Genomic DNA, 16,808 nt, shown 5'->3' on the forward strand with positions numbered 1-16,808 from the left:
ACAACCAAGAGAGCTCAGAACAGGTGTTCAGGTCCTCCTCCCGAGAAAAAAGTATTATACACCCAAAGTCTGAGAGACTGTAGAAGTATCCTTCAAAACTGATGTAGAAATAAAGACTTCCCATGACAAACAGACCCCAAAGAAGTTTATTACTAGTATTGCAGAAAATACATAATGGAATTCTGCCTTACACTCTTTGGACCCTGCACTGAAACCTCTGAATATTTGAGACAAATAGACTTGGCTATATAAATTGTGGCTCTCAGCTATTTTGTCCAGTGACAGGAAAGCTAACTCTGGTGGGAAGAATATGGGGTCTGGCACCAAAGGCTACCCAAACATGGTAATTTGGGGTCATGAGTGCTGTCACTTGCGTCGTGGTTCATCTGCTCTAATACAAAAGGGAATGATCAGGCCTCATTTTTGTCTATCTCACCAGCACCAAGCTATTACAAAAAGGGTCAGGTGAATACCTGGTATTTTTAATCTGTCATGGAGAGTGAAGAGACACACCTGACTTCTTTCTTTTTCTTCTTTCTCTCACCCCAGTTGTTCCCTTCTTTGAGCAGTTTCTTTCCTGTCATCTTATCTATTGTACCTCTTTGGTTTTATTTACTCTTTCAGGTTCTTAAACTAGGGAGATAATATGATGTTTGTACCTATGGGTTTGATTTACTTCACTTGTGATTATGGTCTCTAGTTGCATCCATTTACCTATAAAAGCCTCAAGTTTGTCTTTTTTATACCTGCGAAATAAAAATACATCTTTTTCATGATTCCTCAACTGATGGACCTTTAGGTTGTTTCCAAGATTTACCTGTGACAGATTGTACTGCTGTAAATATAGGTGAACATACAGCACTGTGATATGATGTTTTTAGTTCTTCTAGGAATATACCCAGAAAGGAAATAACTGGGTTAACTGCGACTTTAATCCTAGTTTTGTAAGGAATCTGCACACTGATATCCACAGAGCCTTTATCAATCTAAACTCAAATATATATATATTTGAGAGAGAGAGAGAGAGAGACAGACAGACAGACAGACAGACGGACAGACCTGGATTAGCTGTATGGCTGATGTCTAGTGGTTTATTGAAAGGAAGGGTTAACAGTTAAATTTGTTTTTGTTTTGATGAAATTTATATGCTTATATCTGATAATCTGAGAAACTGATCTGAAGACAAGAATATGCAGTATAAGAACCAATAGAAGAATTCTTATCCTCTTCTCTAGTGAAGCTCTGCATCACCTCTAATGTTTTTAAAATTTTTTCTATTTTCTTTAATGGCTTCATCAATGTTGCATTCTTACATCTGGTAATCTGAGCAACTTGGTTGAAGGTAACAGTATGCAATATAACAACCACTGTTCATTCCTATCATTTTGTTTTGAAAGCCTGTATCATTTTTAATGTTTTTTCTTCTCTGTGTGTGTGTGTGTGTGTGTGTGTGTGTGTGTGTGTGTGTGTCTGTATGTGATGTTGGCATTTTGCTACTGTTCTTTTTTTTCCTATTTTCTTTAAAATGCAAAAAAGAGACACACCAGACATCAGTCTCACAGAAGACTGTGTGGAAAGATTTATACTTTCATTTTATCCAAATAGAAATGACCAGTACCCTCACCTGCATGTTGTTGGTGCCAGATGTGGCAGCATGGAGAGTGACCATCTGCATGTAAAACGCCAGCACTCACTTTTTCCTCTACTAGAATGGAACGAAGGAAAACATGTTAAAAGGGAACATTCAAATAAGTCCTAGTAACTCAAATTATTACACAAAATTTTGACAATTAATCTGGAAGTCACTTTCAAGAACTAGAAGTAACTAGAACTAGAAGGAAGTAAAACTGAATGAAGAAGACAAGGACTCATAAGATGTTAGGAATATCTGACAAGAATTTGAAATGAACAATCATCAAAATACCTTAACAATAATTTAATGCCTTTCATAAAAAAAATTAAATTGAGTCATCAGATAGACTGCCTCAACATAATTAAGGAATCAAACAAATGGAAATTTTGTAACTGAAAATATACAAATGAAAGAAACTTACAGAAAAAAATCTTCTTAAATTATTGGATCAAAAATAGAAGAGACAGAGAAAAGAAATTAAATTAAAAGCAAGTGTTTCCCAAGTTTTCAAAAGTAGACGCTTTAAATTCAGAAAAACTAATAGTGACATCAAGAACTCCATTGTGGTGGTGACACTCTTTGTCTTCCAAAAATGTAATAAGGAGCCCTCACTTTTCCACAGCCCTTTTGATTACTGAAGTAGTACTCCTTAAGCCATCCTCCATTCCAAGACATACATTTCAGGATAAAGATTAAACAGCATTTTGAATGTGTAGCCCTTAAGATCTTAGAACTGTGCAGTCTAAATTTTGGCTATATAGCAGCCATTTGGCACTACACAGATACCATATATAGTTTAGTACTGATCTTGTTGTACCCATTTGCCTTTTTGTGGAACTTTAACATTTATAAAAATAATACATCTTCAAATATGTACTAAGCTATTTATAGCAAGCAGTGTTCTATACTAAAATTAAAAATCACATACTGCCTTCCATTTCTGAAAGGATGAAAGTAAATTCCACAAATCCAATTTCTTAGCAAAATAATTTTAGAACATTCACCAACAATAGCAACTGATCCTAAATAACGAGTTAGTGTGCGACAGACTCCAACAGCATCTTAGTGTAACCCTATGCGATAGTTTCTGTTACATCAAACTTCATAGCTCAGGAAACTGAGGGAATGAGATAGAAGTAACTTTCCTAAGCACTTGGGAGCCAATATTCAAATCTATGCTGACATCACAGGTTGTGAGTGTAATGACTAAACTGAAAGGAACGAGAATACATTTCACAATTCATGATATTTCATTAGAATGGAGTTCAAAACTATCACACCATTTTAAAAAGCACCTATTACTGTGTAATCTTATTTACACCTAAGCTAATGAAGCACAGAAATTATGTAGTAGGCAAATGGCACAGACAGATACTGTCATTTTGAGGATAGCATCCTTCAGAGTCTGTCATACTGAATCAAAGGAAATTTTGCTTAATAGCCACTAAATGGAAAATCAGTTTAAAAGACAATAATAACCATAAAACTGCACTAAAGAGAGTCCTTTGACATTTCAAGCATCTCCTAACCACTCTGACTAGTAATCACAGGCAAAAACACTTGTTTCTCCTAGACACTCTTTTACCTCAGTCAATAGACTAGGGATTAAAACACAGAGCACAGGCCCTGAGACCAACTGACTATGTGGTTTTTAAGATTGCCTAGCCAAATTCCCTGCTATAAAAAAAAATAACCAATATAGTAATGCAGATTTCTCCTCTTGGGAATCTGAATGTATCAAGACTTTCTTGGGCACTTGAATAAAAGCCATCGAAAAATATCTACCAGGCAGTAATTTGGTATTTGAGTGAAAATAAAGTGATTTCAGGAAAGTTGCTTTAGGTGCTTATTGCTACTGTAACAAAGGACCATAAATTTAGAGAGCTAAAGCAACACAAATTTACTCTTTCTGTTTTGCAGCTCAGGGATCCCAGTGGGGTTCACTGGGCTAAAATCCAGGTTTCCTCCAAGTCAACCTAGAGAAAGAACTTATTTTTGTTATTTCCATTCTCAGAAACCACTTTAATTCCTTGGACCATGACTCCTTTTAAGAAACGGCATCACTGGACAGCTGCTTTTCTATATCTCACCTGGTCCGTGTAATTTAACCCACTCACACAGCCAGGATAATCGTTTTATCTCTACTATTTAATTTAGTCACACCTGCAAAATTTCTTTTGCCAATTGTTTAAAGTTATTTGTAGTTTTCAGGAATTAAGGTTTGGACAGTTTGGGGAGAATTTTATACTGCCCACCATATTTCGAGTGTAGTAGGTAAGAGCGTTATTTGTATATTTCTACCGAGAGTGTGGAATTCCATCTCCAGTGTTCACTTTGTTACTCCAATTACTTTCAACCTCTCTCTTCTTTTTTGAAAGAGGAAATTGCAGCAGAACCTACTTTGTGAATGTGAGATTCACAGAGAAGAATACACATATACAAAACTTGGAAAAGCACTTGTTAAACAGTAATAACCAGATAAGTGTTCTACTTAGCAAGAAACAAAGATACTATTCAGTGTTATCTTTCAGGCAAGCAATGCATAGAGTGAAGCTGCTAACCCATTGAATTCCTGTCATTATGGCTGCCCTGATTATCCTACATAATTGATGAGATGGTTTCTTCAGTTCATCCATGTGCAAAAATTAAATTACCAAAACTTACCTCACATAATTTTGGCATGTTTGTGGCCAACATTAAATATTTTCAACCAACACTGAAACTTTCCAAAGCTTTATTCTTATTCTAAAAGACATTTTATAACCACTATCTTGATGTCCAGTTGTCATGTAGAGCACCACTTATAATTGATGCATACAGCTACAGGCTTTAGGTATATTCTTGCAAAATCACCAACTTCATAATTATTTCCATCACCTCACGAAGGTAAGCTCCTGACATGTTTTCTACTGGTATTAGGGGCTGGGGATTTAGCTCAGCGGCAAAGCGCCTGCCTGGCAAGCGCAAGGTCGTGAGTTCAGTTCCTGGTACTGGAGAAAAACCAAAAAAAAAAAAAAAAAAAAAAAAAAAAAAAAGAAAATCTACTGGTATTATTTGTTTGTGTGAAGAACATTAACATAAGATCTATTCTTTCAAATATATGAATACATACTATGGCATCATTAGCTACACGCACCATGCCAAACAGTCGGCCATCAGAATTTGTCTCTCATAAAGAAAAACAAGATGCAAATACATAAAATGCTGAATGGAAAAGCAGACATTATACCTGTTATCTCCAGAAAAATAAAGTCATGGGACTATATGAACAATTATATGGCAACAAATTGAAATATAGAAGAAATAGATATACTGCTGAACATATATAACCTACAATATAGAACAATAGACCAAAGTAAACCTACACATACCAATAGAAAGTGTCACAATTAAATTAATTTTAAAAAGTCTCCCAGTTGAAAAACCTCAGGATTACACATCTTCAATGCTTGCATTTTGTCAAATCCTTGTAGAAGAGCTAATGTCAATTGCCCTACCCTGGAAAAATTTTAATGGAGAAAACACTTCTGAATTAATTCAGCAAACAAGTTTTACCTTGATACCAAAACTAAAGGAGAACACAAAAATAAAAATAAAAATAAGGGACACTTCCTTATTTTTAAGGAAACACAGATGCAAAAATTCTCAACAAAATATTCATCAATACAGTCAAACACATATTAAAAAGGTTATGTAGCATGATCAACTGAATATTTTCTTCGGTACTCAAGAATAATTCAACATATTCTTATAAGGACTTGTTACATATCAGTCTAATGGAATGAAGGACAGAAATCATCCTAATGAAGGCAGGAAGCTTTTGATAAAATTCAACACATTTATATGACAAATTTTAAAACTTTCCAACTCTAAGAATATGAAAAATGTAAATACCTGAGTACAATAGAGACAATGTATGTAAAATGTGCCTCTAACAACATAGTGAAGGAAAAAAATCTGCGATCTTTTTCTCTAGGATTGTGCAAACAGACAGCTATGTAGGTTTCATCATGGTGACTAAGCAAAGTATTGGAAGTCTAAGCCAATACAATAAGGCAAAAGAAAGAAATTCAGGAACTCCAAACAGGAAAGAAGAAGGGGAAACTTATACCTCATTGCAGATGATATGACTTTATATATACAACAACATAGAAAACTCTGCAAGATATTACTAGAACCAATAAACAAATTTGGTAAGTTTTCAGAATACCTTTCAGCAGGCAAAATTTGTAGTTTTCTTTTAGATACTAATAATGAAATAGCTGAAAACAAAGAAGCAATCCACTTTCCAATAGCTATAAGGTACCTTGAAATAAATTTAACCAAGGATATAAAAATCTCTACAATGAAAATTACAAAACACGGATGTAAAATTACAAATACACAAATAAACGGAAAGAAATCCTTTGTTCGTGGATCAGGGTTAGTGTTGCTAAAACATTCATCTTCCAAAGCAATCCAGAGCTTCAATTCAGGTTTTTTGAGAACATTAATCACATTCTTCGAAAAGATTCAAAGAACACCTCTTAAAAAAAAAGAAAAGAAAAGAAAAGAAAACAACCCAAAGAACACCTCCTAAAGTTTACAAGAATGACTTTTTAATCTCAGAAAAAAAGTGTTCAGATAGCCAAAGGAATCCTGAGCAAAAAGAACAAAGCCTGAGGCAATATACCTCACTTCAAAACATAATAACAAGTTCTAGTAAACAAATCAAGTATGGAAGTGACATAAACACAAACACACAGAAAAATCCACCAGAACAAAGTACATGAAAATAAATCCACATCTTCACTGCCAATTAATTTTCATAATGCAGCAAGAATATATATCTGAGAAAATGTCTTCAGCAGTGGTACCAGTGAAACTATATTCACAGACAGAATAAAGAAACTTGTCTCCTTGTCTTACCATATAAAAAAAAACTAAAAATGAATCCACATTTAAATGTAAGTACTGCAATTATAATGCTACAAGAAGCAAATTGGGGAATGATTGACACGGTTCTCAGCAAAGGCATTTTTAGACATGACCTCAAAACACAGGCAAGGAGTAAATATCAACAAATAGGTTTACCAAAACCTGAAAAGCTTTTCCACTTTGAAGAGATCAGAATGAGTGAAAATATTTGCATACTCTTTATCTGACAAGGGGTATAGCACAGTAGGACAATTATAACTAGTAGAAATTAATTTAATATTTCAAGATAAGGATTTTGAATGCTCCTATGCAAAAAAGTGATATAACTAAATAGAGACACAACTACTTTGATCTGATCATTATGCTTTATTTACATGTACTAAAATGTCACACATTTTAGAAATATAGAAAATTATTCTCTATGAATTTACAGTATTTTTAAATGGAATTATTGGTACCACAAAAAGAAAATTTTCCCAGAGCTCAGCTAAGAGAAATCAATGTGTATGTAATAAGTTTTCATGTTAACATTTTGTACTTTAATACACAGCCGATAATTGTGTTTCCTTTGTGCAACTGGTGCCACGTGCATCGGAGTTATCTTTGAGCCACCTCTCACGGTATGTTTTGCCTCAGTAAAGGGCAGTTGCACAGGATGTAGCGGCCCATGACTGGAACACTATACTGGGAGGCTGAGTCAGAGGGATCACTGTTCAGGTCTACTCTGAGCAACACGGTGGGGTTCTGTTTCAATATTAAAATAAATAAATACAAAGGATGGAGGAGTAGATCAGTGCACATCTTTCCAAAAATGAAAGACAGAAGATTACAATCCGAACCGAGCACAACAAATAACCTCCAGAGACTGCTCACTGGTGATAGAAGGAAATCAAAGCGTATGTATTACAAAATTCACTCACAATGGAAATTTCAAAATGTGTTTTCTGATCTTTTCTTTGTTCTACTTTTGTTTGTTTGTTTTCATGAGGTACAGTTTCCCTATGTAGTTCAACTGACCTCAAATTTGCAGCACTCCTTTACCTCAGCCTTCTGAGTGCTGGGATTACAGGCATGTACCCCGGTGCCTGGATTATTCTGTTGTTTTTTTCTCGATTTGTTAATGAACATTTCCAAAACTTTCATAGAGTAAACAGTATTCTAAGGCAAAAATTCTAATATGAAGCAGAACAAAAATCTGTCCTCTAAAGCCACTGCATATCTGATTTAAGGGCTAGTTCTTCAGTAGCACCCTCACTGTCCTCCTAATGTTCTAAAACATTTTCTGTCGTAATAAGTCCACCAATGTTTGTTTGCTAGGTCAAGTGTCTTTAAGCATTTATCAAAGCACTCTTTCATCTTTTTAAAGTTGATCAGTGTTAGAGTATTTAAGTATGTATTGAATTTACTTAAATTAAACTTTATCAGTGTTACAATTAAACTTTTACAGTTACAATTAAAAGTTACAATTAAACTTTTACAATTAAACTTTTACAGGTTTACAATTAAACTTTTACAATTAAACTTTATCAGTTTTACTTTTTCCCCTTTGTAAATAATTCCAAAAATTTATCATGCCCAGTCATTTTCAGGCTCTAATCTAATAGATGTTTAAAATGGAATGATTCTAAGCTGTGTGCATGAATCACTCAAATAATGAAAATATTCTAATCATTCTTCTACCACACAAATCTCAAAGACAGACTTGTACTGTGATGTACATGAGTAAAAATTGAGATATATAAAAAAGTTTTCCATCTCCTAATTTTAACCAGAAAATAGATGTTTGAAATGGAATAATAAATTGGTCAAGAATATGTGTGAATTTTCATTATCATATATAAAAGCAAGTTAAAAATATAGTTTTTCCAATCATTATAACAGAGAGTGAGAAACTGTAAATAAAAGTGCACTTACTGGGTATATGGTGATGTGCAAATCTTCAGCTTATACTTTTCCTGGTAATTGTAATTATTGCTGTGATGAAAGACATCATGACTTGTGGACTGACTACATATAGAATTACCTATATAGTGCCTACTTTGAATTTGTTGTACCAGCAAATTCTTTTGAATAGGAATGAGTTTTAAGCTTCATATGACCTTGGATCTTACTATAACCAGCCTATACCACAATGAGTTCCCATCTGTAGGAATGTAGTCTGAGCAGATGTATAGTTACTGCCGTTGTCAGGGCAAAGGTGAATAATTTCTGCCTTCCACAATTCCACTAGGTTTTCTATGGAGAACATTTTCTTTTAATGTTAAATTGGATAATATTGCATTTTATGTGGACCACTGGGTTTCACTGTGAGGAAATGTTGACCAATACACAGGGCTCTGTTGACGTATGATATCATAAAGTGTTTATTCCTTTTTCTGAGGTAGTTTGCACCTTTGAAGAATGTACAGCTTTTTATTTTTTCCAGTGTTCAACCCAACACTATTGTTTAGCATTTTTTTGTGTTTCTTAAAGTTATTTCTATTCAGGAAGGTGTTCCCACTACATCAGTTATCCTTTTTAATTTTGCGCTTTCTTATTATTTTGTTTGTTTTGCTTTTTAGGTTTAAAAAGAGTAAAACAAGAAACAAAAAGGCAAGAAGATACACAAAACAAAACAAAGCAATAAAAATGATATGGGGTTTCAGAACACAGTGATAGGAATTAACAATGCTTGTTATATTACATATTGTTATCCTCAATGAAGTTTCTCTGATTACCAGATGCAAGAATGTAAGATAGATCAAATCATTTTTAAAGAGAATGAAGACAAATAAAAAAACACTGGAAACAACACAGAGCTTCACTAGACAATATAGTAGGAATTCACCAATGGTTGTCATATTGCATATTACTATCTTGAAATCAGTTGTTTAGATTACCAGATACAAGCATGCAAAATTGGTCAAAAAAGTTAACTGTTCCTTTCATTGAACCATTAGACATCAGCAGTACAATTATCCTAGCGATCCATAAATGTATACTTTTCCCTTGTTTCTTTCTTTTTCTCTTTTCCCTCATCCAAGTTGCTCCTTCCTTTGGGCAGTTTCTTTCCCTTTCATAATATCTATTATACATTTTGTATTTTATTTACCGTTTCAGGTTCTTACACTAGGGAGACAATATAGTGTTTACACATATGGGTCTGGTTTATTTCATTTATGAGTACGGTCTCTAGTTGCAACCATTTACCTATAAAAGCCTCAAATTATCTTTTTTATATTCTTCTGAGAAAACACCCAGAAAGGGAAGAGTTTGGTTAAGGGTGACCTCTAATCCTAATTTTGTGAGGAAACGTCACACTGATTTCCAGAGTGGTTTCACCGTTCTACTCTCCCACCAGCAGTGGAGAAGCATTTCTTTTTCTCCATAGCCTCTCTACCATTTGTTATTGGTTGACTTCATCTTTTATTCTTTTTTTTTTTCTGTCCTTTTGAGACATGATCACACTATGGAGTTCAGGCCAGACTTGAGCTCACTTTGAAGCCCACACTGGTCTCAAATTCGCTATGAACCACCTGCCTTGGCATCCCAATTTCTGGGATTACAGGTGTGCACCACCACGAGAAGTTTTGTTTGATTTCTTGATGATAGTCATTCTTTCTGGGGAGAGATGGAATCCACAGAGATTTAAACTGAATATAAAGATAAGTGTGGTACTAATTGCATACAGATTTACAGCAAACTGCAACGAATGCTGTAATATCAACAAACTGCAAACTATTTTGAATATATGCTCGCAAGAAATAGTTAAGCCCCAGTCAATCTGTCTCAACCTGTCAACTATTCAGATCATGTCCATGTAAGGCGGAAGCCCCATCACACTATGCCAAACAATGCAACACCCAGTTATAAACAGTCTAGTAATTTCCATCCATCACTTATTTTTCTGGGAACTAATGTGCCTGGGTGGATGTCTCTATAAATGTGTCCTGGTCCTGAGTGATATCCAGTAAACAAATAATTCTTGCTCCCATAAATGTACTAAACTTAATTTGTGGTCATATTTTTCTTTCATGATACAAATGTTCTGGTGTCTTAAAATTTCAGCTACATCAGGCCAAAGCTATTCCTGAGGCCGCACTGACATAAATAGACCTGAAATGGTTCCCTCAGGTGTCCAGCCTCCCTTCAGCTCCCCTCTTGGCAGCACCTAATAAGCGGCCTGTCAAAGAAGAGATGAGGTGCAAGCTTCCTGTGTCCAGTAGACTAAGCAAGGTCAAAAGTGGAAGGTAGAGGTTTGGGACTGATGGATGGCAAATTAAAACACACACACACATGCGTGCACACACACACTCTCACAAACACACATGCACACAGACACATCTTTTGTGAGCTGTGCTTCTGTTTGTTAAACACAAAGATTTGGTTCTGTGAGAAATTAACATTTCCTAAAATAGTGAGACATACAATACTGTTATGTTACCTTCACTGATTGGCTAGCTACTCTCTGTGCCCTGAGATATAAGAGATAGCTGAGTTTTTCTATCAGTGGTCTTTGACATATACCATATTTCTTTTGCCAGAACACCAAAAATTAATACATGAGAAATTTCACTGGGATTGAATTTATTTTTCACCACTGTAACTTCTTGCCATTATTTCTTAGGTGGCTCTTTGCCAGGTGGATCTGGAGGTGATTTTTTGGACAAAACAAAAAGCACAAGTAGTAACAACAAAATGACAACAAAAATCACAATCAAAATCGGTGTCAGAGATTTCTTTTTTTTGCCTTTCGTGGCCTGGGTGGAGCCGAAGAGGGGATTTTTCATCTTAGGAGGTGGGCCACTATCAACACTACCTCCAGTTCCATTAGATCTACAGGTGGGTGGAGCATGATTCTGGTCACAATGGCAGTTATGTTTATTGTTGCAGATGCCTCTCCGACTGCAGTTTCCAGGTGTACAAATAGGCCACCGAGGTATAGGAACACAATGCGAATTGATGCAAAATTTTCCAGTACCACACTCTGTACCATTTGGCACTGCACCGATATCCTTGTCGGTCCTTCCAAAATGATAGTCAAGACTCCAGCACTGCTCAGGATTCAAATTAATCCAAGTGAAGCTTTCATGTTCTTTCAAAATAGGAATTTCTTTCACATTATCACACTGAATTCTACCGCACAGAACATCTTCAGAACTACAGCTCTCGTATACCAGTTTATGTCTAGAACAGTGACCAAAGCGGTCACCTTTGGAATTGAGTTCTTCGTAGCAACGCACATTGGCAGTCCTGGCAGATGAACCAAATATTTTCTTACACTGGAAATTGTGGTTATTGCATGTCCCTTGAAAGCAGAAGCCCTTTCCCAGACAAGGAAACCCATCAGCCACATACACATCTTCTGGACACTCAGGTGAAATTCCATCACAAAACTCTGGCAGGTCACATTCACTGATCTGTTCTCTACATTCTGTGGTACCATTTACAATTTGGCAGTCTTCGCAGCAAAGCCCCGCAGCACAGTTAGAACCATCAGACAGAGTACAGCTTGTTGTACAGCATGGATCATTTTCACATGCTTTTGTGGTACCGCAGTCGCAAGCCTCTCCCTGGTCAAGCTCACCATTCCCGCAGAACTCGATTCTGAACACTTTCTGAGGTGCGTTATATAGACAGGTTTTCAGAACCCAAACACCAAACATAAATGTGGCAAAACTACAGTTGCTGAAAGCATTTGCAATTGGTATTGTGCTGTTCATGATACAAGGGCCTTCACATCGACAAAATACGAACTCCTCACGCAACCCTGAAAGAAATCCAATCATACGAGCCACAATTGTTGCATAGATAAGCACGTTGTCACCTGTATGACACCCTGCTCCACAACTCTGATGTTCTAGACATAATCCCCAAAAAGATGCATGTTGTGTAATGTCAGTACAAAATGTTTTCACAGTGATGAGAAGTACAACATCATGAATCACACGTTGATTGTAGAAACTTGTTTTCCACTGACAAAATTTATTTTTCAGATTCTGTATACTTGATGTCTCAGTAACGGGGTCTCTGTCAGTCCATACATCAATCGCCACAACTACTACATCAGCACCCATTGTTTTAAAATAAGAATCTGCTAGATTGACACTTAATAATAGTTCCATTTGAACTGCTGAGACATTCCTTTCCTTATAAACATATCGTGCATTGTCTACCACAAAACCAGACTCATACCAAAATTGGTGGACATACCAATTTTTAGTGGTACTTTGCTTCAGAATGGAATGCTTAATCTCTTTAAGCTTCATTTGCCATTCCTTTGATGTGTCTTCTTCTGTCACTTCATGTGGGAAGGGGTAGGAGTTAGCCTCCTTGGGGTGCACCTTATATGCCAAATGTTCAAATGTGGTAGAAAGATTTTTGGGCTTGATTTCATAAAGTGAGTTGTTTATGTATAGCATTCCTTGCAAACCACCAAAACAGGTGCTAAGAGCAACCAGAGACTTGAGGTCCCCTTCAGCATACCCATGATAGTAGCAATCCCTCGGGATAAAAGTTTGGTCTTCCTGGAGCACGCCCTGGTCTGTGTAGGTGACCAGAGTGATGTGTTTGTGCACCAACATCGTTTTGGTCTTCATATGAACAATGTGTCGCTGGCCCGCAAGATGTAGTCTGTAGGAGACCCAGCCTGTATTCTTTGTGCCTCTAGAAGTGCCAGTTATCCTGAACGGTATCAATACTTCAGGAGGATTGAAGTATTGGCAGTTGCCAGTCAGAGGCCACATAGACAGAATGGAAAATGCCCAAGTCCCGAGAAGCAAGAGAGTGAATTTCTTATTTCCCAAGGTGTTATCCAGTGCTATTCTAAAATAAAGGGTGAGAGCACACATGGCCGACTTTGGTTGTCTTCTGCCTTTGATTTAGTATTATGTAGCACTGATACTTAGTGGTCTGTCTTCTATTCAAAGCAATTCATCAGAACAACTAAAAATGAAACAAAAATAAATATAGAGATAGCAGTTTTAATATGATCAGGTAAATGTAGAGAGAACAGAGATGGGATTAGTTTTGGACTCAACCTATGTACAAATGGAATTAATTAATTTTCTTTTAAGTATTTCTGAGAGAGAGTCTTATACAGTGGCAGAAGAGCTACCTGCCACAGTTTGATCACTACTGAACCTAGATGAAGGCATATACATATATACATACATATATATATTAACATTTCCACAGTAAATTTTTAAAATAATAATGTCATCAGTGAAACAAGCATATCTTCTTTTCATGGAACTATCATGCTTTATATATGATGACTACAAAAAACATTATTTTTTCTATTTTGAATAAGAAATTACCTAGGGAAATAGACGTGGACAAATACATAAAAAACTCTTCACATATATTATATTTCTTCATGGCCTTTAATATTGTTCTCCAGGCCAAACTACATCCTTCCTGGTCCTTCCTCTAATCCTGACAAACTTGAAAGTATCAGAACATCACTAATACTTCAAAGGCATACTGTCTTCCGTCATGCACACCTTCATTCAGGAAGACAAAATATATTCATGGAACTGAAGTGGGTGGAGCAATTTTGGCTTCTAGAAGAATATTATTAAATATAGTTATCTTCCATGTATGACTAAGAAACAAAATATTTTGAACTTCCCTGGGCAGACTGAATCGAATGAAATTCAATCTTCTTAAGAAAAAAATTCTACTTTAGAAGGTGGAAAAGAACTAAGTGAACACCAACAGGTGGGAAATATATTTATTTGGTGTTTGAGGCAGAAGTATGTTATGCGAATCTGTAAAATTGGATCTTGTATTTCACATGATATCCTGATTTTTATTATGCTAATGAGAATATCCACAAGCTTCATCAGGACACTGAACTCAGCAGATAATACAGTGAGGGAAATAAAGCATTGCCGACCTCGTTAAGGAAATATCAGATCCCACAGTAGATAATATAAAACAAATCACAGAAGACTCAGCACTCACCTCTTCCAGGCCCAGCACACATTACTCTTGTTCTTCATTCTAAGTTTTGACTTGGTTCCACTTAGGATCATTATGATGTCACTTCCTGCAAGAAAAGGAACAATCTTTTCTTCCCTAGTCACTCTTCTTTCAGAGGAATTCCTTGTCCCTCCCTACATATCAATGGCATTATAGCAATCATTGGGAATGAAAAGCATCTCCTTTTCATTCTCAAAATCCCCTTATGCCTACTGCATGGGTGGTGGGTTATAATTAGTCTGGATTACCAGAATCATTTCCATCTCAGAGTACCATAACTTACTCTCTTCTTTATTCTTAACTCAATCCTCTCTAATCATCCATTTATACCACAAAACGGTGAAACTGACTTACTCAATTTTTCTCTGCTGAGTATCATATCCATGTGCACAATCCACATATCACCTTGAACTGGGTTATGTTTTACCATGCAACTCATCTTTCAATGTATTCTGTCATTATCCTATGGGTAGGACCTGAAATTTATTAGCAGCTTTGAGCATGCTATATTTTTTATCTTCATATCAACCACAGCTTGTATTCACATTTGACACTCATTTATTCATCAAATTTAGAAAGGAATTGAGTGACTTCTATTCCCTGATCACCTCCAGTTTCAAATCCTATCTTTATAGTGTGCTTTAATCTGTCTCACTGGTTTCATAATATGACTATGGACATGAAAAAAAATATTTAGGGTCTTTGGACCAAATAAAAGTTGTATAATAGAAAATACTAAAAGGCATGGATTCTTCCAATGATCTTCCTACTTAGCAAGTACATACTGGCTCTGTGTGTGTGTGTGTGTGTGTGTGTGTGTGTGTGTAGCAAAGCCTGAATAAATATTTTTGCCCCTGTACTGTAGAACTACACATTTGCGTGACTAACACAGAGATGAATAGTTGAGTCTCATTATTTCTGGGTCCAGTCCCCTTGATGGATTATTTTACCAGGTATCTATATGGAAAGATTTTTTTACTTCAGACCACACATGTGAAAACTCGGTGCATATTCTTCAGCCTTATGTAATTTAAATTCTAGAATTAGCTGCCTAAGGAGTGTCTCTCAGTGGAATCGAATAAGTGGCAGCTTCTTGCTCACTCTGGGCCCACATCACCACCCATTTTGAATTCTCATGAATTTCAGTGTGAATAAGTTTTATTTCCTTATCTCCCTTCAATGAGCATGAGTGTTCCTCCAGTATGAATGAGTTTGATTTTCTGGCCCTTGTTTCTATGCCGACTCCATGCTATATGATCATTTCATTTCTCTATTTCTGCTCAAATCATCACCTTGGGCCTACATTATTTCCTAAGCAGCAAACTATGTAATGGAATACTTGAACTATACCAAAGAAAAGTTCAACCCAACTTATACCATTTTCTATTGGAACCGGACGTCTGTATGTATGTTTTGAAGAGGTACTAAGTAAGGAGGTATGTAGTAACTGAACATAACATGGTTTACCTCCTACAGAGGACTATTATCAGAAAGAATAGGCCAAAACTGAAGCAGGAAGAAAAGACCAGACTACAGTAATAGTGGGCAAATCAATTTCATGGTTAAAATAACAAGCTGTCTGTTTAAAAGTTCTGCGGCACTAAACAAACTGCTCTGAGAAGCCGTGGAAACAAGTGTACTTATTCATTATTCTCCACAGTTCTCCTTTAAGACTGTGAGCCAAATGGCACGATCATACATGTAATGGTATCTCAGTTTGAGCTTAATTTATTTTGCAGTTCTGGGTGGAGGTTGCATGTGTGTTCGTGTGGGACAGATGGCGATGGTCCTGATTGTCAGCCGATCTAGAGTTTGTGAACTAAAACAAGCCTTTGCTGAATACTTTTGTTTGGGAACTGAATTGTTTGCCAACAGAAGCATTTGTGAACTGAGGTATTACTATTTTTTTTTTTTTTCAGATGCAGAGTAGACTTACAAGTCAAAACTATAATTGCCACTCTTGGTTTTGTTTTTGTTTTTTTTGTTTGTTTGTTTTTCTCCGGTACCAGGAATTGAACTCATGACCTTGCGCTTGCCAGGCAGGCACTGTGCCACTGAGCTAAATCCCCAGCCCCTAATCCCCACTCTTGGGAATCTGAGGTAGGAGGATAAATAGCAAGTTCAAAACCAACCTGGGCTGCATAGGAGTTTCAAGCCAGTCCAGGCTTTCTAAAACTCTTTCTCAAAAACAAGAATGGATGGGGCTGGGGATTTAGCTCAGCGGCAAAAGCGCCTGCCTGGCAAGCGCAAGGTCGTGAGTTCGGTTCCCGGTACCGGAGAAAAACCAAAAAAA

General features: G+C 36.2%; 1 protein-coding gene and 1 pseudogene across 1 annotated transcript; one reads left to right on the forward strand and one right to left on the reverse strand.

Moving 5' to 3' along the window:
• Window positions 1-16,808, forward strand: part of LOC102020074 — a 180,501-nt pseudogene that overhangs the window by 112,930 nt on the left and 50,763 nt on the right.
• On the reverse strand, window positions 11,100-14,582 carry LOC102019458 (disintegrin and metalloproteinase domain-containing protein 21-like). The gene is made up of 2 exons (XM_005373526.1): window positions 14,498-14,582; window positions 11,100-13,474 (listed from the first exon to the last, which is right to left on the reverse strand). Exon 2 carries the CDS (start codon window positions 13,378-13,380, stop codon window positions 11,146-11,148), a length of 2,235 nt encoding a protein of 744 aa, XP_005373583.1. The 5' UTR covers window positions 13,381-13,474; window positions 14,498-14,582; the 3' UTR covers window positions 11,100-11,145.

The sequence above is a fragment of the Chinchilla lanigera genome, unplaced genomic scaffold (genome assembly GCF_000276665.1).
Source record: "Chinchilla lanigera isolate Chin_1 unplaced genomic scaffold, ChiLan1.0 scaffold00002, whole genome shotgun sequence".
Taxonomy (NCBI): domain Eukaryota; kingdom Metazoa; phylum Chordata; class Mammalia; order Rodentia; family Chinchillidae; genus Chinchilla; species Chinchilla lanigera.

Excerpts from the sequence above, each read along its gene's own strand:
- LOC102019458 (XM_005373526.1), bottom strand. The coding sequence starts at position 13,380 with ATGTGTGCTCTCACCCTTTATTTTAGAATAGCACTGGATAACACCTTG.